General features: G+C 36.8%; 1 protein-coding gene across 6 annotated transcripts in view; it reads right to left on the bottom strand.

Moving 5' to 3' along the window:
• DGKI (diacylglycerol kinase iota) overlaps positions 1-23,826 on the bottom strand; it is a 447,458-nt gene that overhangs the window by 148,529 nt on the left and 275,103 nt on the right. For all 6 annotated transcript variants that reach the window (XR_005021317.1, XM_036864403.1, XM_036864404.1 and 3 more), the window contains one exon: positions 1,060-1,259. Coding sequence is in view for 5 of the 6 variants with exons in the window: in XM_036864403.1 (XP_036720298.1) it covers positions 1,060-1,259 (200 nt within the window). In the remaining variant the exon portion in view is untranslated. The remainder of the gene's footprint in view (positions 1-1,059; positions 1,260-23,826) is intronic.

Raw genomic sequence — 23,826 nt, 5'->3', positions numbered from 1 at the left:
GCTGTTCTTCAACATCTGCCATCTTAGAAAGAGAGGCGAAGCTTTGGCAGGGAGCAATGACACCTGTGTCATTGGTTCATTCTAGGCACTTCTGTAGTTGTCACATTGACTCAATAAATACATGGCAAAGCATGCCCTTCCTTCACAGGCACTAGAGGAAGCCAGCCATTCAGTACAAATAGGTAACCATGCATCACAGGCCACAAATAGGAGGAGCACCTTGGAGGGACCCTCACTGTGACAGAAGAATGGCCCAAGGCTGAACCCTAAAACGTCCTTACCTTGAGTCAGGTCAGGCATAGGTGCATGATATATAAAAGATACTCTAAAAGATACCCCAAATCCCCATCTTTCTCCATCCCTTTCTCCAACCCCAAAAAGACATTTCAATCGAAATTAGATTAAGGGACTCTATAAAATGCACTCAAAATATCTAGTCATTATCACCTTGTCCAAATCAGTTTATCAAAACACCCAAGAAAGGAAAGGGTCCAGGAGGGATACATTTTGTTTAGGCATTGAGTCGTGGGTCAAGTTTCATCTAGACAACAGGATGCCACCCAGAATGGCAAAATTGAGTTGAAGCATCAGAGTACACAGGACCCCAAAATGGGAGCATTGGGAAAGGGCAGAAGGGGATACAATGTGGAGAGAGGGGAGCCAAATCCAGCCAGAGAAACCAACACTCTCCAAGTGACCAGGGTAAAGAGGAGGCCAACAGTGTGCCTTCTTAAACAAAAAAGGACACATTTAACAGGACATGTTTTATAACCCTGAATCACTCAGTGATTTTTCTGCTGGTCCCAGCAAGTATATACTCAAGTGGTCAGTGAAAAGGCATCCTCACTCTAACACATCGTACAGCAATAACTTCTGAAAGAAGGGTGTGGTCACCGTATAGTAAACATGAAGAAGAAATATGCGCGAGAGACCAAGGAGCTGCCGAGTTTCCCGGACTTGTTCCTTTCCCAGCACAGGGAGGCCCCTGACCATGCGCATGCTCAGTGCCCTCCTCTCCACGGTCTCCATGTTCACAAAGCTGGGCAAGGGCAGACTCACTCATTGAGTAAAGGCATGGACGTCCTCCTCTTGCTCTTCTGTACCATGTTGGCCTGATTCCTCAGCGAGATCCGAATCATAGCCGGGGCCAACCTACAGGGCTCCCCATCCACTTGCATGGGGATGGATTTGTAAGTTAGCAGCATGACCTCCCGACACTGGTGCAGCCTTTCTCCGTGGCCCCCGACTTGCAGGGCAGCCTGTAAAAACAAGAGGCAAAAGGAAGCAAGAGGTTAGTGCTTAAGAGTTCCTCAGGAAACCTAGAAACCCCAAGCCCACTGCCTATAATCAAAAGGCCTTTGAAAACTACTTACTGAAAGCTGTTAGCCATGAGTAAAGTGGGAAACCTTGGCTCAATCATTAATACACAGAAACTGAAATATCTAAATGTTGATGGCTTGACCACAAATCCTCACTGATAGCCATTTTTTGCTTTTATGTATTTTCAGCCTTAAATTAATCGTTAGTTTAATACAAAAGCTCTTTGTGTTATCTACTCCCATTAAATGACCAATGTACATAGAATAAAAAGAATATAAAAAAGATAAAATACATGGCTTAAGACAGCTTCTATACTACACTTAATATATAAATATATTTATATATAATTATAATATATAGTTATATATTATATATTAAATATATTATATTTAAATATGCAACCCATCCTTAGAAAATTTTTCAAACTTCAGGCAAGCTTTTCCTTTTTACCTAAAACCTCCTCAAACGACTTCAAATCTGTGTAAGAGCAATGAAATGCAAAATAATAATCCTCAATTGAAAACATTCTGAAGAGTAAAGCAGCTTTGAGGATCAAAATCAAACACAGTAAGAGCTCAGTTCACTCTACAGTAGCCACAAAATGAAAAGTCAACCCAACAGTAAAATTCTGCAACAAAGTAGCATAATATCTCTGCCTTAGTAAAAAAAAAAAAATTTTTTTTCATATATATTTTAGGGTATTTTCACTTACCCTTTTAGGGATGAACTAAAATCAAACAATATGCTTGGTTATGCATACAGATAGTGCCCACATTGTCTTATACAGTTTGATGGACATTTTTATACACATATGTAAATCTCCATCCAGATCAAGCTTTAGGCAGTTTACAGCAACCAGAAGGTTTCCATGTGTCCCTGCCCAATCTATTTACACTCCTCTCACCAACCAATTAGTACCCGCTATTCTGACTTCTATACCATAGATTCAATTTGTTTGAACTTGAACTTCATATAAGATGAATCATACAATATGTACTCTTTTGTGTCTGATATCTTTTGCTCATTGTTATTTTTGAGTAACAGAAAAGTGTATTTACCTACTCTTCTGCTGGTAAACATCTGGCTGTTTCCAGTTTGGGGCTATTAATGATATAAACTTTCTTGTGTCTATCTCTTGGTGGATACATACCCTCTTGTGGTACATACGATGAGTACAATTGCTATGCCGTAAGTTTTTTTTTTTAACTTTAGTAGATACTGCTAACAGTCGTTCAGTAAGGCTTTATTATAATACATTTTGAGTATCAATTTTTAATGAAGTAAACAAACTTTTAAAAGAAGTTAATACTAACTCTAGCTCAAAATCTAAAAGATTGACTTAAAAAGAAAAAGGAAAACCTATATATTATCAGCTTGTTTCCATGTCTCCTCTCTATCTTATGAATGGGAAAAAAACTTTGTTAACTGAGATTTGTGAAGTCAATTTCCACTAATTTGGTTCCCAGATAGTTGTGTTTATCTGGTACTTTGAACTACTTTTGCACTTGCATTAATCTGAACAACAGAAACCTGATTATGTATAAATGCAGAGAAAAGGAACACAAAGGCACCAAAAGGAGGAAAGAAAGTAGAATAAAAACTGAAAAGTAAAGAACATACTTCATTATTGAACACCTTCGATGTTAAAAAGCACTCAGTTGTGAATTTTACATACAATTTTATTCAATTAGTAGAACAAGGAGGCAGAGGAGAATGAAGTGAGAATTTACTAAAATTCTTTCCGGCCTATTACCCGATCCTCTGTTACTCAGCTTAAGGTTTTTCTGGCTGCACTTAAATGACTCATTTAAGTTTATCTATGGATTTGAGCCACTATCTCATCTCCCGAACTTTTCCAAAATATTTCCCTTGCCTTCAACAAGTACTTCTCAGGGCAATATTTATCTGACCATACTGTATCCCTTCATCCATGGAGGAAATACCATTTTCTTCTTTTTTCCCCCAGTCTTGACTAGGCCTAATGACAAATAAAAATGCAGAACCTGCTGAGTATGAACTTATTCCTCTGGGTTTGACAGGACGGAAAATTGCTTAAATACTTTTCGAACCCTTCGGTATCAGAAGGCTTCCCCGGTACTATAGAGCACATTTAAGCCATATTCTCAGCCTCGGTGATAGATTAACAGCAAAGACAATAAACAGAGGTAAATAGCTTCAGTGGCAGTTCCACTGGCATTTCAGAATCAATCCAAGATCATTGAACAGCCACAAGAGGAATTATAGTAATTAGCTTTTCAGAATAAAGACAGTTCTATTATTGTTAGCACAAAAACACTTAGTTTATTTTTGGAACAAGTTAGAGTAAAGGTAATTTTTTAAATTCTTACTAGAAATAGTTATTTTTCATCATTCAGATTAATCTAGACTTAACATCCTATAAGGCACTGGCCCTAATAACCATAATCATCCCCAGGATTTGCTAGAATGAGTCATTTACTGATAAGAATACATTGGTGTATTAATGACAGATATTCAATTGTCTGTTCAACCTAGCATGTATTATACTCTTGTGAAAACTTCAAATATTGCCTTTCTGGTAGTATGTGACTTAGGAGGAAAACAAAGACAGCCCCTGAACTAAGTGCATCCATTGCCATTTATTGTCCTAAAGTCATAACAACTTTCTTTCCGTCCACAGTTAAGGTGTGAGGTTTTCTTTCTTTCTTTTTTTTTTTTTTTTAAGATTTTTTTGATGTGGACCATTTTTTTAAAAGTTTTTATTGAATTTGTTACAATATTGCTTCTGTCTGATGTTTTTGTTTTTTGGCTGCAAGGCATGTGGGATCTTAGCTCCCTGACCAGGGATCGAACCCACACCCCCTGCATTGGAAGGCGAAGTTTTAACCACTGGACCACCAGAGAAGTCCCTGGTGTGAGGCTTTCTGACTTTCTGCACTATGCTCCTCCCCGGAATACGATTCTCCATCTCTCTTCAAGTCTCATCCTCCTTCTTACTAGTCAAGCCCTTATTCCACTCGCTGTCAGATGGCAGGACAGACAACCCTGGGTTGGGAAATCAGAACAGAAATAAGGGCAAGTCTTCCAACCCTTCCTTTCTCCCGACTGCTGCAGGCCCCTGACTCCCAGTCCTAGCCCTAGTCCTGTAACAAAAGGCCCAAGGCAGCGATCAGTGACATGGACAGTAAATAATGGAGATAATCAACAATACGAAAATCTGGGTTTGGTTTTTTTTTTTTTTTCAAGACGAACAAGGTGGTCTTGTAAAACCAAATAACAAAAAATGGAAAATGGAAAACTATTTTGTTTTATTAAAAAATAAAACAAGAAGCTTCCCTGGTGGCGCAGTGGTTGAGAGTCTGCCTGACGATGCAGGGGACACGGGTTCGAGCCCTGGTCCAGGAAGATCCCACATGCCGCGGAGCAACTAAGCCCGTGAGCCACAGCTACTGAGCCTGCGCGTCTGGAGCCTGTGCTCCGCAACAAGAGAGGCCGCGACAGTGAGAGGCCCGCGCACCACGATGAAGAGTGGCCCCCACTTGCCGCAACTAGAGAAAGCCCTCACACAGAAACGAAGACCCAAGACAGCCAAAAATAAATAAGTAAAAATAAATAAAATAAAAAAATTTAAAAAATCTTAAAAATAAATAAATAAAATAAAAAATAAAAAATAAAACAAGAGAGGATAAGATATAATAGAGTTTAAAAGTCATACAAGAATGTTATAAAGATCTATATGTTAATAAACTGGAAAACCTAGAGAAATTTCTGGAAAAAATATAATATGCAAAATTTGGTGTAATAAACACAGAAATTGGATAGATCAGACTGGTTTTAAAAATTGAAAGTTTTCAAAAACATTACTCATTCCACCCCCAACCCCAAAATGTGCCAAGTAGACTTAGATGTTTTACAAGTAATTCTACCCAAGTTTTATAGAAAGACAGTGTCTAATAAAACTTGTTTCCTTAAATGATGCTATGGCTTCTGAAATAACAAAACCAGATAAGGGCAGCAGCAGAAAGCAAACTTTTAACCTAAATTATATTTATAATCACACATACCAAAATCATTTTAAAAAAATAGCTAATTGCTTTTACTGGTCTGTTACATAAAAACTAAATTGTGATCCATTATGGGTTTTTGCAAGAATTAAGAGTACTTCAACATCAGAAAATAACAAAGAATGAAATAATTCCATTTGCAACAACATGGATGGACCTACAGATTATCATATTAAGTGAAATAAGTCAGAGAAAGACAAATATCATATGATAGCACTTATTTGTGGCATCTTAAAAAAATGGTACAAAATGAATTTATTTACAAAACAGAAATAGACTCACAGACACAGAAAACAAACTTAAGGTTACCAAAGGGATAGCGGAGGTGGGGGGCAGGGGAGGGGTGATAAATTAGGAGTTTGAGATGGACATATACCCACTACTATATATAAAACACGTAAACAACAAGGACCTACTGTGTAGCACAATGAACTATACTCATTATCTTGTAATAACCTAAAATGGAAAAGAATCTGAAAAAGAACATATTTGTATACATATATATGTATAACTGAAACACTTTGCTGTACACTTGAAACTAACACAACATTATAAATTAACAATATCTCAATAAAAATAAAATAAAAAAGAAACACATTATTATAATTCCACCATACTGTGGTTTAAGTGAGATAAACCACATTATCATCCCAAAAGATGCAGAAAAAATAATAAAGTTCAGTGCCTTTTAGGATCAGTTGTTAGAAAACTAGGAATAGAACACAACTTATTTACCTGATAAAGGTCATCTGTCAAAATCCTTAGAGAAAACATTATTTGGAATAAAGAAAATTCAAAGCATTCCTTTCAAGGGGCAAGATGATCCACTAGTAACAAAAGTTTTCAACATAGTATTGGAGGTCTTGACCAACATAATAAGTCAAGGAAATAAAATTGGAGGAAAAAGCCATGGAAGAAAAAAAGCAAACCTGGTAATATTTCCACTAATATCATCCTATACATCAAAAGTCCAAGAAAATACACAGGCCAAAAATTAAACCTCGTAAGAAAGGTACACTATCAACATAAAAAATCAAGTGCTCCCCATCTCTAGCAATAACTAAGTAAAAATATAATAAAAAATAGGATGTCATCTATAATATCAACAAAAACAATAAAGCAATAAGACTTTTATGCAGAAAATTTTTAAACTATTGGACACATAAAAAAAAAAACCTTAAAGAAATGGAGAACCACGCCATAGTCATGGATGGGACAATTTAATACTCTAATGATATGAATTTCCTCCAAATTAATACATAAATTCAATGTAATTCCAAGTGAATATGAGAAATACTATTTTGAAGAATCTTGTCAAACTGATTCTATAATTAATTTCAAAGAATAAAGGTTCACAAATGGCTGAGAATATTTTGAAAACATAAAGAACAATAGATTATCCTTATTGAATATTGAGTCATGTAATATTCAAAGATACAGTAATTCAAATAAAGGTGTTTGCTTAAGAAAAGACATAAAGGTCAAAGGAAATGCATAGAGAGAGCAGAATAAACTCATATGTGTGAGGACACAGAATATGTGGGATGTGGGATTGTAAATTACTGGAGAAATGATGGATAATTTAGCAAATGGTGCTGGGAATATTTCTCACTAAAATAGAGAAAAATAAAATCAGTATTCTACCTCACATCATACACAAATATAAGCCCAGATGTATTAAAGGACTAGGAGCAAGAAACAAAAATATTAATATAAAAATTAGCCAGTAGAAAGAGAGGAGAGCGCAAGTATATATTTCTCCTTAGCTCTCTTTTTTCAAGCAGTGTCTCTGGCAGTGGCTGATTCTCCTCTGTGCTTCCATTTTCCACTGGCAAGCATTCTCCCCAGGCCACCCCTGTCTCTACGGTCCCAGCACAGACAGGCAGCCCCAGCAGTGACCTCAACTCCTGTGGTCTGATTCCCTTCTCTGGAGTCCCAGCTCCTGCCCGATGACCCTCACTGCACAGCCCATCAATGGCCGCTTGTCCAAGGTCCCACCACTGCTGAGTGGCCCTGGCTCCTGAATGCTGATAACACCGTCTTCTCCCTTTGTCCCTCCAGTTCTGGAGGAGGCAGAGAATTTCTGCAGTTGCTAATCCATGGATTGCTATCTATGCGTTACCTCTTTTCAGTTCTTCTAACATCCTGTAACTAGTCCCCTGTACTAAATTCTCTCAACTGGACTGTCTCACATGGGATATTTTCCCTCTCTGACACCCTACCCTAGTCCCCAAAATGAGAAATTTTACTTAAGTCATTTGCAGTGGCACCATCATTCAATCCATATTTTTCTATACAAGTTTTTACAAGCTGTTTTATTGCCACGAAGCAATGCCATTAAGTTTTATTGCTTTTTTCCATGTTATCAAATATTAAGATTTCTGGACATGGGTGTATTTTAAAATCCTACTGTAATACATGCTGTAAGTAGTCTAAATACCACCAGCAATAGTATTACTATTTACTTAATTATTGTCCATATGAGTAACATTTATGGCAAAAATAATTCCATAGGGCTTCCCTGGTGGCGCAGTGGTTAAGAATCCGCCTGCCAATGCAGGGGACACGGGTTCGAGCCCTGGTCTGGGAAGATCCCACATGCCGCGGAGCAACTGGGCCCGTGAGCCACAACTACTGAGCCTGCGCGTCTGGAGCCTGTGCTCCGCAACGGGAGAGGCCGCGACAGTGAGAGGCCCGCGCACCGCGATGAAGAGTGGCCCCCGCTCGCCGCAACTAGAGAAAGCCCTCGCACAGAAACGAAGACCCAACACAGCCAAAAATAAATAAATAAATAAATTTATTAAAAAATAATAATAATAATTCCATAGATTCAGTTTCTTTATATGTTAAGTGGTGAGGTTTCGGTAGGCTGCTATGGTCTGTTTAGCACTAGCATTTTAGGATTCTAGGTTGTACCTATAATTTCACGTTCTCAAATTCTACGACATGCCGTCTAACTTTGGCAATATTAGCTGTATGCTAATGCCCAGCCAGTACCTACAATGAAGCAGAGAACAGTAAAAAGGAAAGGCTTGATTTGAAAAACTTTCCTTCTGCTCATTAAAATTAATCCAGCAATCATTAAATACTTACTATGAATAAGAACTTTTTTTTGAAAAAGTGAAGATTCTTATAATGAAGAAACCTAAGTACTCCTTCTCACTGGGGTTTATTGTATACTTTTGTCTTTTTCCATTTTTGTTCAATAGAGGTAGGTTCACTATTAAGGTGAGCTCATGAGAGGCAAAAAAGCCACAAAAGGGGTCTGTTCAGCTTCTCTGCCAACAGTGAGATCTAGTCTGGAATTCAGTGGTGCACGTTGGAAAAAAATCATCTTCGTGCTTTCAAGCTATTTCCATAAACAATCAATCCTCTGAAATCTGTAATATCATGACAGAGTTAATATAGTGTAGTCATATAATCAACAACATATCCTGGGATCAAATAAATTTGTATAAACCTGGGAAGAAACACATCCTATTGATTTTTTTTTACACTAGGCTAGTAGCATCCATCCCTTATACTAGACTGTTTTTGGATTTTGTGGAGCAAGAAGGGAACTGAATAGAATATAATGCTGAAACAGTATCAACTAGGTCACAATAAAAGAAAAGCCAGACTCCGTACAATATGTCATCTACCCAGCATATAATCAATCGTATTAGACACGCAAAGAAGCAAGAAGATGTGATCCGTGAGGAAGAAAAAGTTTTTGAAATGATCACTGAATGGACTTAAGAGCAAACTGGACACTGCAAAAAGGGGTCAGTGAACTGAAAACAGAGCAATACAAATTATATAATCTGAAAAACAGAGACTAAAATGTTTTATTTTTTTTCCCAAGACCCATGAGGCAATAGCAAGCCATCTAAAGCACACATAATTGAATGCCAGAAGGAGAGGAAAAGGATGGAGCAGAAAATACACGGATGAAAATATTCCAAATTTGTAGGAAAAAAAAAAGGTCAACCTTCAGTTCCAAAAAGATCAATGAACCTAAAACAGGATAAATACAAAGAAAACCATGTGGAAGTTAGAATAATGCCCACTACAACAACCAGGAAAAATATGCCCACATTCTAATGTCCAGAAACTATGAAAACCGTACAAGGCAAAACAGTCCTTTCTGGTATGATTACATTAAGGATGTTGACATAGGAGATTTTTTTGGATTATCTGTGGGAGGGGGCCCTGATGTCATCACAGAGGTCCTTATAAGTGAAGAAGGGAGGCAGGAGAGTCAGAGAACAAGAGGTGAGTATAGAAGCAGAGGTCAGAGTGAGGCGGGGCCATGAGCCAGGAAAAGGAGGCCACCTCAACAAGCTGAAAAAGACAAGGAAGTGGGTTCTTCCCCAGAGTCTCTGGAAGAAACACAGCCCAACCATCCATCTTAGACTTCTGATCTCCCAAACTGTATGGTATTACATTTGTGTGGTCTTAAACCACTGTTCATGGTAATTTGCTTACAGCAGCGATAGAAAAGTAAAACAAACACATAGAGGCGTAAAACTAAAAGAAAAAAGTCTCAAAAACAGAGAAAAAGGACATAAACAGGGGAATAATGATACAAATGATACCTGACTGTTCATCCTTAAAACATGGAGGCCTGAAGAAAATGAAACAACATATTTAAAGTGCTGGAAGAAGCCAACAAACAAACCAGTCAATCCAGTATTCTATACTCATAAAAATACAGTTCAAAAAAATGAGGATAGGGCTTCCCTGGTGGCGCAGTGGTTGAGAGTCTGCCTGTCAATGCAGGGGACACGGGTTCGGGCCCTGGTCTGGGAGGATCCCGCATGCCGCAGAGCGGCTGGGCGCATGGGCCACAATTGCTGAGCCTGCGCGTCTGGAGCCTGTGCTCCGCAACAAGAGAGGCCGTGACGGTGAGGGGCACGCGCGCCGCAATGGGGAGTGGCCCCCGCTTGCCACAACTGGAGAAGGCCCTCACACAGAGACGAAGACCCAACACAGCCATAAATTAAATAAATAAATTAATTAATTAATTAAAAAAAATGAGGATAAAATAAAGACATTTCAGAAAAATTAAATTTGAAATTATTTACTGCCAAGAGAACTGTACTATAAGAAATGCTAAAGGAAATCTTTCAAACTCAAGCAAAATGATACCAGATGAAATCTTTGATCAACAGAAAGAAATGAAGAAAGCTGGAAATGGTGAATATGTGGGTATACATAAAAGACTATGAACTGTTCTTTCACCTCTTAATTTCTTCAAAAAACAACTGACTGCTTAAAGCAAAAATATCAGTATTGAAATGTGGGGTTTATATGTATGTCAAAGTGTAATACATGAAAAAAATAGCACAAAATAGGGGAGAAAAATTGAAATTATAAGAGAAAAAGGTCTGTAACAAATTACTTGTATCAAGAATAAAGGAGGGGATTTTACAGACATTAAAAAAATAATAAGAGAACACTGTGAACAACTTTATGCCAATAGACTTAACAATTTCAATTAAGTGGACAAATTCCTTGAAAAATTCAACTTAGTAAAACTGACTGAAGAAGAAATAGAAAATGTGAATAATTCTATATCTATTCTTGCCTCAAAGAAATCTCAAGCCCAGACAGTTCTTTAGGAAATTCTATGAAATACTTAAGGAAAAACATAATACCAATCTTATACAAATTCTTTCAGAAAGCAGACAATTCCTATCTCAATTTATGGGGCCAGCATAACCTTGATATCAAAACCCATAAAGAATAGTTCAAGAAAATAAATTTATAGACCAATATCTTTCATAATCTGTCACAAAAATGCTTAACAAAATATTAGTAAATTGAATCCAGCATATAAAAAATGATAATACATCAAGTGAGGCTTAACTTAGAAATGCAAACTGAGTAATTTTTTTTAAAACATCAGTGGAATTTATGATATAAAGAAAATAAAGGAGAAAATCAGGTCACTTCCATATATTAAAAAAAAAGCATTTGATTAAATACATCACTCATTGTGACTTAAAAAACTCTCAGAAAACTGACATAGAATCATAATTACTTAATTACATAAAGGGCTTTTATAAAAACAACAACAACCAAACAGCATACCTCATGAGGAGATATGGAATGCTTCCACCTATAATCGGGAAGAAGGCAAGCATGTTCATTCTTACCACAGTTATTCAACATATTGCCAGCTCATTCAATAAGGCAAGAAAAATAAAAGGTGTGTAAGGAAATAAAACTGTCCTACTCACAGACCACACAATTATGTATACAGAAAAACCTAAGGTATATATCAAAAACTACTAGAACTAATGAGTGAATTTAGCAAAGCTGCAAGACAAAGTCAATAAATAAATATCTACACGTGTGTGTACACATAAGCATCAGTTATTTCTATATATTAGCAATAATAATTACATGTGAAATTTAAAATCATATTATTTAAAATACTTAGGAATGAATTTAACAAAAGGTATGCAAGGACCTGAAAACTGCACTGAAACTATAAAAGACTACTAAGAGAAATTAAAGAACACCTAAATAAATGGAGAAATATATCATGCTTATAGATTGGAACATTCAATAATGTTAATATGCCAATTCTCCCTAAATTTACCTATAGATTCAATGCAATCCCAATTAAAATCCAAACAGTTTTATGTAGACACAAACTAATTCTAAAATCTATACACAAATTCAAAAGATGCAGAATAACCCTAACACCCTTAGAAAAGCAAAGTGAAATGATTCATATTACCAGGTTGAAGACTTACAATAAATCTATAGCAATCAAAACAGTGTGGAAGTGGCACAAGGATAAACAAATCAATGAAACAGAATAGAGTTCAGAAGAAGACCCACATACAGTCAAGAGGCAAAGGCACCAAGACAATTCTATAGGAAAGGAAAGTCTACTCAACAAATAGTGCTGGAAAAAAACTGGATAAATGTATTTTTAAAAATCATGAATAAGATTCTTTTATTTCACCTCTCATGATGTTATTGAGAAACTTGCAAAGTTTTGGATAATTGTATTTTTAAAAATGAATCTTGAAGCTACTTTGCAGAATACACAAGAATTTGAGCTGAATCACATACTTATACATAAAAGCTAAAACTATAAATCTTCAAGAAGAAAACAAAGGAGAATATCGTCCCAACCTTTCCTGGAGTAAGCAATAATTTAAGAAGGACACAAAAAGCTCTAGCATGAAATATGCCTACCTCCTAAAACTGGAATTCATAAGAATGTTTAAACTTCTGCCGATCAAAAGAAACATTAAAAAAATAAAAAGATAAAAATAAACTGAGAACATATTTTCACTAAATATATCTGTCAAAAGACTTGTATTCAGAATATATAAACAGTACCTGCAATTCAACAATAAAAGATTAACAGCCCATCAAAATATGCAAAAAATACAGACATTTTTTAAAAAACCAAAAAGACATAAAAGGTAACAATAAAGATAAACAACACGTCTTATTCTCATTTTTTTGTTGGACATAATTGACTGTATAAAACATACATAATTTCTTTCTTTCTAGGGATGTAATTTTATCCTCTCATTCTGTTTCATCAAGTGTAATATAATAACTTTTTGTCTCTATCCATGAACACATTTTCAGAACCTGTAGGGTATTAAATTCCTATCACTTCCCATCAGGTATTCTTAGACATTGCTGTTGGGCAAGTAAACAGTACAAAATTTCTAGAAAGCAGTCTTTTATTAAGAGTCTTTAAAATGTTTATACCATTGAATCAGTCATTTCTCTCCTGGGGATTTGACATAAGAAAATAATTTGAAATGTTAACTGTGGTTTATAAACATTATGTTAATTACAGGAGTGTTTTATACCACCAAACATTGAGAAAGCTAAAAGTTCCATAAAGGAAGCTTTTCATAAAGGAATAATTATTATATAATATGAGACATAGTTACACAATGAAAGAGTAGGATTTACTTATAATATGATTCCCTATATATTTAAAAACACGGAAATAAAGCAATTGAAAGGGAACACATCAAAATATAAATATAGTTAGTTATGGATCATGTGATTCTGAGTAATAGTTTTAGTTCTTATACTTACATGTGTTATCAAAATAAACATTTAATATTACTTTTTTCTAAAAAAAAAAAAAAAAAAAAAAAAGGATTATCTGGTATGTGTACAACTTCAACCCTGGGAGTTTCTCTATGTAACTTTTCTCACCGAATAACCTTTTGCTTTTCTAATTCATAAATATCAAACAGCCTACATATTTTAATTTCAATTAACAAAAAGAAAGAGGGCTATGCTTTCCTTAAAGTTCAGGAGACTGAAATCTTTGGATTACATACCATATAGCAAATTAGGCTCCCAGTTCCTCCATCTGAATAATGCTTTGAACTGTCTTGAAAAGTTTTAGATTACTTAGAAACAGACTCAACATGAAAGGCCCTTCACAACTGTAATGGCAGAAAATTGTGGCAGAAGTAAATACAACTGATTTACTGATAGGGTCTGATTATGGTCTGTGTAGAATCCAAAAAGCTAATCAGGTTACCAAGCACCCAACGAAGAATCATCTTAATTAACAGGAATGCATTTCACCCAGTAAAATGAATTGAATACTTCTGCTTTGAAATGTGCAATTACAAGATAAAGTCTAAAATAAACAATCTTTTCTCCCATTCTAGTAATTCTATTTCAACTCTCTCTTAAAGCACCACTCTGAATAATTTAAATACACAAAAATACATACACTTTTACCCAAGTAACTACACTCTTCTGTTTATATAATCATCTTACACAGATGTGTGAGTTTTCAAATAATTTACCTTCTTAGAAACGTAATAGTTTCAAGGCATGTGAAATTGAAGGGCTGAAAATAAAGTGCTTTCATTACTGAGTAAAAAAAAAAATACAATAGTGTCTGCTACATGAATAGGAAGGTAAGATGTGTGTGAATATCAAGCAATATTATTTAAAGAACATGGGATGTTCAAAATTGTGCAGTATCATCTACATTTAATAATTTTACTATTCCATTTTCTCTACACCAACTCCCATCTATTATTTTCCTCTTTTTCCTACTAATGATGGGATGGGAGAGAAAAGGACTTGATAGATCCCCCTAAATACTCTCTCCTGATCTAGAGGGAACTCCTGAGCTCTAAACATATATTTCAAACTGCACATTTCTATATCTTCTTAGACGTCTCACAGGGGTTTCAATTTTAACTTATATAAAACAGACTTCATTTTGTGACACTATTACCTTTCTTTTATATTTTCTATCGCATATAATATATTCTCCCTTTGCCTATGCTGGCCACCCGGCATTCGCTGATACTCCTTTCTCACCCTTCACAATAAGTCTGTATCAATAACTCTTGAATTCACCAACCCCTTCTATCTTCATCACCACTGTCTTTCTTCAGGCTTTCAGATCTCCTCATCTCTTCACCTGGACTTTGGTACCAATGTCCTGATTTGTCCATCTGTCTCCAGAAGTTAAGATTCTGGTCACCTTTCACACTGACATCCAGATAACTTTTCTGAGCAACAAATCTGATCCTGTCTCATGTCATCTGCTGCAACCTCCCCATAACAGTTAAAACAAAACAACAAATTATAAAAACCCAACTCTTTCTGCCCTTTATTCACCATTTGTATCATCACTCTGAGCCACCACTAGTAGTTCTCCTGGCTTCCATGCCCTCTTAGGCTGATCCCTCTAGGGGAGCAGCCACTTGGCCATCTCACCCATAGAGACTCCTGCCTCCTCTGTGAAATTTTTGCTGATCACCGCAGTTTGTAAACACGGTTCTCCTTTCTATCGTCACACATGCCTTTCTCCTAGAATTTACGTCAGACTGTTACTGCTCATTTCTTTCTTCATCTCCCCCCACAACATGAACTGTGGGCATCCTGAGGACACAGCTTTTCTACTGGTTCATTCTGTAACATTTTACCTAGCAGAGTATCATTTATGGATTCAATAAGTATTTGTGGGTTCAACAACTATTCAATAAATATTCATGACCGACATAGAATGAATGAGAGCAGTGAGACATTTTAAATAAGTATTACCTTGAATTTACAAAACTCCTGTTAATTAGAGACCATCAATATTGCCCATATTTTCCATATGCTGCATGGCGTTTAATGATCCAGTCTCAAAAGTTACACAGCATCAATTCCACTGTACTCTATTTGCCAAGTATTTGTAAGCTCACCTAGTTTCAAGGGGAGGGTTTACAGACGCAAACTCTTCACGGGAGTAGCTCCCAAAATTGGATGCCACTTCCAAACCACAGTCACCATCAAAAGATGCTAGTGAACTAACTTATTATTTTGAAAATGTATATATAAAAGAACCATTTATCCTGCTTCTCTGAAACAAACTGTATAACTAAGTAACCAAACAGTAGGAATAGAAAAAAATTTCTCTTTAGAGACATATTCCAGTTAATAAATGAAGAAGGATAGAAGTAGAATATCACAATTTTGCAACCACTGATGATTCCTGGATGCAGACATTGATCGTCAAAGACTGTTAACCAGAGAGAGAGAAAGAGAGAGAGAGAGAGAGAAAAAGACATTACATATCCTCTTTTGGAAGAATAAAACACTACTTACAAAAGAGATCCGGGAAAAAATGTGTCTGATGAATCTATATCCAACTATCAACTTAGCGGAAACAGGGAAGAGAGAAGAACACGTCACTGAGACTTTGGGGATGTTATCAGCACAGTACGGGACAAATAGCCTGGTTTCTTTAATAAATAAATGAAGGGAAAAATAAGAGAGAGAGAGAGATGGGTGGGTGGGAACCTACAGAGACTTAAGTGTCATACCAACCAATCACAGTGAATGCATTTTATCTGAATCCTGATGAAAACAAACAGAGCATAAGAAAACAAATGACATCTGCAAGACAATTAAAAATTTGAATACTGAGTATTTAGTGATATTCAGAAGCTATTATTTTAATTTTTGAGATAACATGTTGTGATTGTATCCATAAAAGAAAGTCTTACCTTTTAAAAACACATTCAGAAAATTTCATGGGTAAAATGATATAATATCTGGGATTTACTTCAAAATAATATAAGACAGGAGATCATAGCTGGGGACAGAAATAAAATTGTCCATGAACTGATAATTACAGAGGCTAAAAGATGGTGCATGAGGGTCCAATATACTGTCTGTTTTTACACTGAACTTTTCCCATAACCAAGTATTTATTTTTAAAACACACTTTAGGTGGAAGCGTGTGCTCGGCTTCCCGAGGCACCCCTTTCCCCTTTGCAAGTAGAGCCTGGGTACAGAATGTCACCAACCTTTGCCTGATTTCATCAAACAAGCCTTCTGACAGGTCTCCCATCCTCTAGCTTTCTCCTGGCTTCAGTCCATCTTCTCCAGGATGACCCAGCCGTGTGGCTGACAGGGTCTTCGTGCTCCAGCCAGGTGTCAGGCCTGAGCCTCTGAGGTGGGAGAGCTGAGTTCAGGACATTGGTCCACCAGAGACCTCCCAGCCCCTTGTAATATCAATTGGCAAGAGCTCTCCGAGAGATCTCCATCTCAACACTAAGACCCAGATCCACTCAACGACCAGCAAGCTCCAGTGCTGGACACCTCATGCCAAACAACTAGCAAGACAGGAACACAACCACACCCATTAGCAGAGAGGTTGCCAAAAATCACAATACGTTCACAGAAACCCAAAAACACACCACCGGACGTGGTCCTGCCCACCAGGAAGACAAGATCCAGCCTCATCCATCAGAACACAGGCACCACTCCCCTCCACCAGGAAGCCTACACAACCCATTGAACCAAACTTACCCACTGGGGGCAGACACCAAAAACAACGGAAACTACAAACCTGTAGCCTGCAAAAAGGAGACCCCAAACACAGTAAGTTAAGCAAAATGAGAAGACAGAGAAATACACAGCAGATGAAGGAGCAAGGTAAAAACCCACGAGACCAAACAAATGAAGAGGAAATAGGCAGTCTACCTGAAAAAGAATTCACAGTAATGATAGTAAAGATGATCCAAAATCTTGGAAATAGAATGGAGAAAATACAAGAAACATTTAACAAGGACCTAGAAGAACTATGGAGCAAACAAACAATGATGAACAACACAATAAATGAAATTAAAAATTCTCTAGAAGGAATCAATAGCAGAATAACTGAGACAGAAGAAAGGATAAGTGACCTGGAAGATAAAATAGTGGAAATAACTACCAAAAAGGAGAATAAAGAAAAAAGAATTAAGGACAGTCTCAGAGACCTGTGGGACAACATTAAATTCACCAACATTCAAATTATAGGGGTCCCCGAAGAAGAGAAAAATAAAGGGACTGTGAAAATATTTGAAGAGATTATAGTTGAAAACTTCCCTAACATGGGAAAGGAAATAGTCAATCAAGTCCAGGAAGTACAGAGAGTCCCATACAGGATAAATCCAAGGAGAAACATGCCAAGACATATATTAATCAAACTATCAAAAATTAAATACAAAGAAAAAATATTAAAAGCAGCAAGGGAAAACCAACAAATAACATACAAGGGAATCCCCATAAGGTTAACAGCTGCTCTTTCAGCAGAAATTCTGCAAGCCAGAAGGGTGTGGGAGGACATATTTAAAGTGATGAAAGGGTAAAACCTACAAGCAAGATTACTGTACCCAGCAAGGATCTCATTCAGATTCAATGGAGAAATTAAAATCTTTACAGACAAGCAAAAGCTATGAGAATTCAGCACCACCAAACCAGCTTTTCAACAAACGCTAAAGGAACTTCTCTAGGCAGGAAACACAAGAGAAGGAAAAGACCTACAAAAACAAACCCAAAACTATTAAGAAAATGGTAATAGGGACATACGTATTGATAATTACCTTAAATGTAAATGGATTAAATGCTCCAATCAAAAGACATAGACTGGCTGAATGGATATAAAAACAAGACCTGTATATACACTGCCTACAAGAGACCCACTTCAGACCTAGGAACATGTACAGACTGAAAGTGAGGGGATGGAAGAAGATATTCCATGCAAATGGAAAGCAAATAAAGCTGGAGTAGCCATTCTCATATCAGACAGAATAGACTTTAAAATACAGACTATTACAAGAGACAAAGAAGGACACTACATAATGACCAAGGGATCAATCCAAGAAGAAGATATAACAATTGAAAATATTTATGCACCCAACATAGGAGCACCTTAATACATAAGGCAAATGCTAACAGCCATAAAAGGGGAAATTGACAGTAGTACAATAATAGTAGGGGACTTTAACACCCCACTTTCACCAATGGACAAATCATCCAAAATGAAAATAAATAAGGAAACACAAGCTATAAATGACACATTAAACAAGATGGACTTAATTGATATTTAGAGGACATTCCATCCAAAAACAACAGAATACTCTTACTTCTCACGTGCTCATGGAACATTCTCCAGGATAGAGCATACCTTGGGTCACAAATCAAGCCTTGGTAAATTTAAGAAAATTGAAATCATATCAAGTATCTTTTCTGGCCACAACACTATAAGACTAGATATCAATTACAGGAAAAAAACTGTAAAAAATACAAACACATGGAGGCTAAACAATACACTACTAAATAACCAAGCGATCACTGAAGAAATCAAAGAGGAAATCAAAAAATACCTAGAAACGAATAACAATGAAAACACGACGACCCAAAACATATGGCATGCAGTTTATAGCAATACAATCCTACCTTAAGAAACAAGAAACATCTCAAATAAACAACCTAACCTTACACCTAAAGCAATTAGAGAAAGAAGAACAAAAAAACCCAAGGTTAGCAGAAGGAAAGAAATCATAAAGATCAGATCAGAAATAAATGAAAAAGAAGTGAAGGAAATGATAGCAAAGATCAATAAAACTAAAAGATGGTTCTTTGAGAAGATAAACAAAAGTGATAAACCATTAGCCAGATTCATCAAGAAAAAAAGGGAAAAGACTCAAATCAATAGAATTAGAAATGAAAAAGGAGAAGTAACCACTGACACTGCAGAAATACAAAGAATCATGAGAGATTACTACAAGCAACTGTATGCCAATAAAATGGACAATCTGGAAGAAATGGACAAATTCTTAGAAAAGCACAACCTTCTGAGACTGAACCAGGAAGAAATAGAAAATATAAACAGACCAATCACAAGCACTGAAATTGAAACTGTGATTAAAAGTCTTCCAACAAACAAAAGCCCAGGGCCAGACGGCTTCACAGGCGAGTTCTATCAAACATTTAGAGAAGAGTTAACACCTATCCTTCTCAAACTCTTCCAAAATATAGCAGAGGGAGGAACACTCTCAAACTCTTTCTACGAGGCCATCATCACCCTGATACCAAAACCAGACAAAGATGTCACAAAAAAAGAAAACTACAGGCCAGTATCACTGATGAACATAGATGCAAAAATCCTCAACAAAATACTAGCAAACAGAATCCACCAGCACATTAAAAGGATCATACACCATGATCAAGTGGGGTTTATCCCAGGAATGCAAGGATTCTTCAAAATACAGAAATCAGTCAATGTGATACACCATATTAACAAACTGAAGAATAAAAACCATATGATAATCTCAATAGATGCAGAAAACGCTTTTGACAAAATTCAACACCCATTTATGATAAAAATCCTCCAGAAAGTAGGCATAGAGGGAAATTACCTCAACATAAAAAAGGCCATAAATGACAAACCCACAGCCAACATCACTCTCAATGGTGAAATACTGAAACCATTTCCACTAAGATCAGAAACAAGACAAGGCTGCCCACTCTCACCACTACTATTCAAAACAGTTTTGGAAGTTTTAGCTACATCAATCAGAGAAGAAAAAGAAATAAAAGGAATCCAATTTGGAAAAGAAAAAGAAAAGCTGTCACTGTTTGCAGATGACATGATACTATACATAGAGAATCCTAAAGATGCTACCAGAAAACTACTAGAGCTAATCAATGAATCTGGTAAAGTAGCAGGATACAAAATTAATGCACAGAAATCTCTTGCATTCCTATACACTAATGATGAAAAATCTGAAAGAGAAATTAAGGAAACACTCCCATTTACAACTGCAACAAAAAGAATAAAATACCTAGGAATAAACCTACCTAAGGAGACAAAAGACCTGTATGCAGAAAACTATAAGACAGTGATGAAAGAAATTAAAGATGATACAAACAGATGGAGAGATATACCATGTTCTTGGATTGGAAGAATCAACATTGTGAAAATGGCTATACTACCCAAAGCAATCTACAGATTCAGTGCAATCTCTATCAAATTACCTATGGTATTTTTCACAGAACTACAACAAAAAATTTCACAATTTGTATGGAAACACAAAAGACCCCAAATAGCCAAAGCAATCTTGAGAAAGAAAAACGAGCTGGAGGAATCAAGCTCCTGGACTTCAGACTACACTACAAAGCTACAGTAATCAAGACAGTATGGTACTGGCACAAAAACAGAAATACAGATCAATGGAACAGGATAGAAAGCCCACAGATAAACCCACGCACATATGGTCATCTTATCTTTGATAAAGGAGGCAAGAATATACAGTGGAGAAAGGACAGCCTCTTCAATAAGTGGTGCTGGGAAAACTGGATAGCTACATGTAAAAGAATGAAATTAGAACACTCCTTAATACCATACACAAAAATAAACTCAAAATGGATTAAAGACCTAAATGTAAGGCCAGAGACTATCAAACTCTTAGAGGAAAACATAGGTAGAACACTCTATGACATAAATCACAGCAAGATCCTTTTTGATCCACCTCCTAGAGAAAGGTAAATAAAAACACAAATAAACAAATGGGACCTAATGAAACTTAAAAGCTTTTGCACAGCAAAGAAAACCATAAACAAGACAAAAAGACAACCCTCAGAATGGGAGAAAATATTTGCAAACGAAGCAACTGACAAAGGATTAACCTCCAAAATATACAAGCAGTTCATGCAGTTCAATATCAAAAAAATAAACAACCCAATCCAAAAATGGGCAGAAGACCTAAATAGACATTTCTGCAAAGAAGATATACAGATTGCCAACAAACCCATGAAAGGATGCTCAACATCACTAATCATTAGAGAAATGCAAATCAAAACTACAATGAGGTATCACCTCACACCAGTCAGAATGGCCATCATCAAAAAATCTACAAACAATAAATGCTGGAGAGGGTGTGGAGAAAAGGGAACCCTCTTGTACTGTTGGTGGGAATGTAAATTGATACAGCCACTATGGAGAACAATATGGAGGTTCCTTATAAAACTAAAAGTCGAACTACCATATGACCCAGCAATCCCACTACTGGGCATATACCCTGAGAAAACCATAATTCAAAAAGGGTCATGTACCACAATGTTCATTGCAGCACTATTTACAATAGCCAGGACATGGAAGCAACCTAAGTGTCCATCAACAGATGAATGGATAAAGAAGATATGGCACGTATATACAATGAAATATTACTCAGCCATAAAAAATGAAATTGAGTTATTTGTAGTGAGGTGGATGGACCTAGAGTCAGTCATACAGAGTGAAGTCAGTCAGAAAGAGAAAAATAAATATCATATGCTAACACATATATATGGACTCTAAAAAAGAATATGGTTCTGATGAACCTAGGGGCTGGACAGGAATAAAGACGCAGACGTAGAGAATGGACTTGAGGACACAGGCAGGGGGAAGGGTAAGCTGGGACAAAGTGAGAGAGTGGCATGGACATATATACACTACCAAATGTAAAATAGATAGCTAGTGGGAAGCAGCTGCATAGCACAGGGAGATCAGCTCGGTGCTTTGTGACCACCTAGAGGGGTGGGATAGGAAGATGCAAGAGGGAGGGGATATGGGGATATATGTATACGTATAGCTGATTCACTTTTTGATACAGCAGAAGCTAACACACCATTGTAAAGCAATTATACTCCAATAAAGATGTTAAAAAAATTTTTTTTAATTAAAAAAAAAAACTCACTTTACTAATTCCTCTAAGTCAAAACTCCTAGATAAATTCTCTAATGCGCTTTGTGATCTCACCCCTGCCTGCCTCTCCAGCATCACCTACATCACCCTCACTTTTCACCTACCTTTATGCTACGTAAGACTAACTGTCGTCTCCACAGAGGAATATGATCTCTAATACTACCAAGTGTATGTAAATTTCCCTATTTCCAGAATGTCAAGTCCATTCTTCTTCTCCTGGCAAAATTCATTCATCCTGTCACATTTACTCGTTGCCAGTTACAGGTATCAGGCTCTCTGCTGTGTACCAGAGATACACTGGAGTGATGGATACCGACCATCTGCCACTCCCACCCAGCACTCCACCCCTTCCCTGCGCTCCTTTTTGTCCTGTGAGACTGACCCATTTAGACTGTATTCATGGCTCCCTTGTCCTCCGGCTTCTGTTAGACTTCTCCAGAGGGAGACAACAGCAGAAGATCTGGAGGGCAAGAATTGCATTGATGTCCCTGACCCTCTCCCTGCCAGGCTGGCACTGGATGGCTGTTTTCACTTAGCAAATACTGCTCCTAACAGGTGGTCTTTCCCAAATAGTTCTCTTTCTGGTACAACTGACTGCTTCCCTGCCTTTGCACCTTTAGCTCAGGAATACAACACCATCCACTGTTGCTTCTCATAAACCTAGCGCACTATTTGTAAAGAGTCCCTCCATTAAATTCTCCTCTAATTACCCAGTTTCACTCTGCCATCTCCTTCTTGTTCAGACTTTAATTATATAATTGTAAGCAGAAACAACCCAAACCAAAAAAAGACTATAAAGAGGCAGCATATGCAGTGTCCCTGTGGTACAAAAGAAGCAAGGGATGTCCAAAGCTATACTTGACTTGAGAGGCAACGAGCTAGAAAACAAAGAGGGTAGTGGGAAAGGATGGAGAATCAGAGAGAAACTCAATTTTGTGATAAAGATTTAGATTTTGATCTTGGGAGCAATGGGAAAGTGTCTTAATATTCTCCCTGCCCTCCCAAGCCTAGGTAAGGGATCATCTTCTCTTAGACATTCCCTGACAGCCTTCTACCACACAGCCAGGACTAGGAAGCTCTCACACACGATAAACATTCAATACATGGTCACTGGATTAGTGAATAAATGAATGAGTAAAACACATGTGGCCAGGTTTGTCTTGGGCACCTCCAAGAATTCTCCCTGGCACATACCCTACCTGGACTTATTCCTATTTGCTCTTGGCTGAGTCTTTACCTATAGTTAGCATAAAGACCTTTGGAGAGAAAGAGCTATAGATGAGCTACAACTCTGAAAATTAGATCAATCCTAGAGCAATCTTTTACACCTAACGGCCATTTCATTGTAGACATGGCACATGTAACGAGCAGCACCACCATCTCAGGCGATGGACATTCTTGCCATAATCACAACAGGGTATTCTGTTAAATCTCACTAATTTGAGGTGA

Source organism: Balaenoptera musculus, chromosome 9 (genome assembly GCF_009873245.2).
Source record: "Balaenoptera musculus isolate JJ_BM4_2016_0621 chromosome 9, mBalMus1.pri.v3, whole genome shotgun sequence".
Classification (NCBI taxonomy): Eukaryota; Metazoa; Chordata; class Mammalia; order Artiodactyla; family Balaenopteridae; genus Balaenoptera; species Balaenoptera musculus.
The sequence above is the reverse complement of the archived record's forward strand: the minus strand, read 5'-3'. Positions and strand labels throughout refer to the sequence as shown.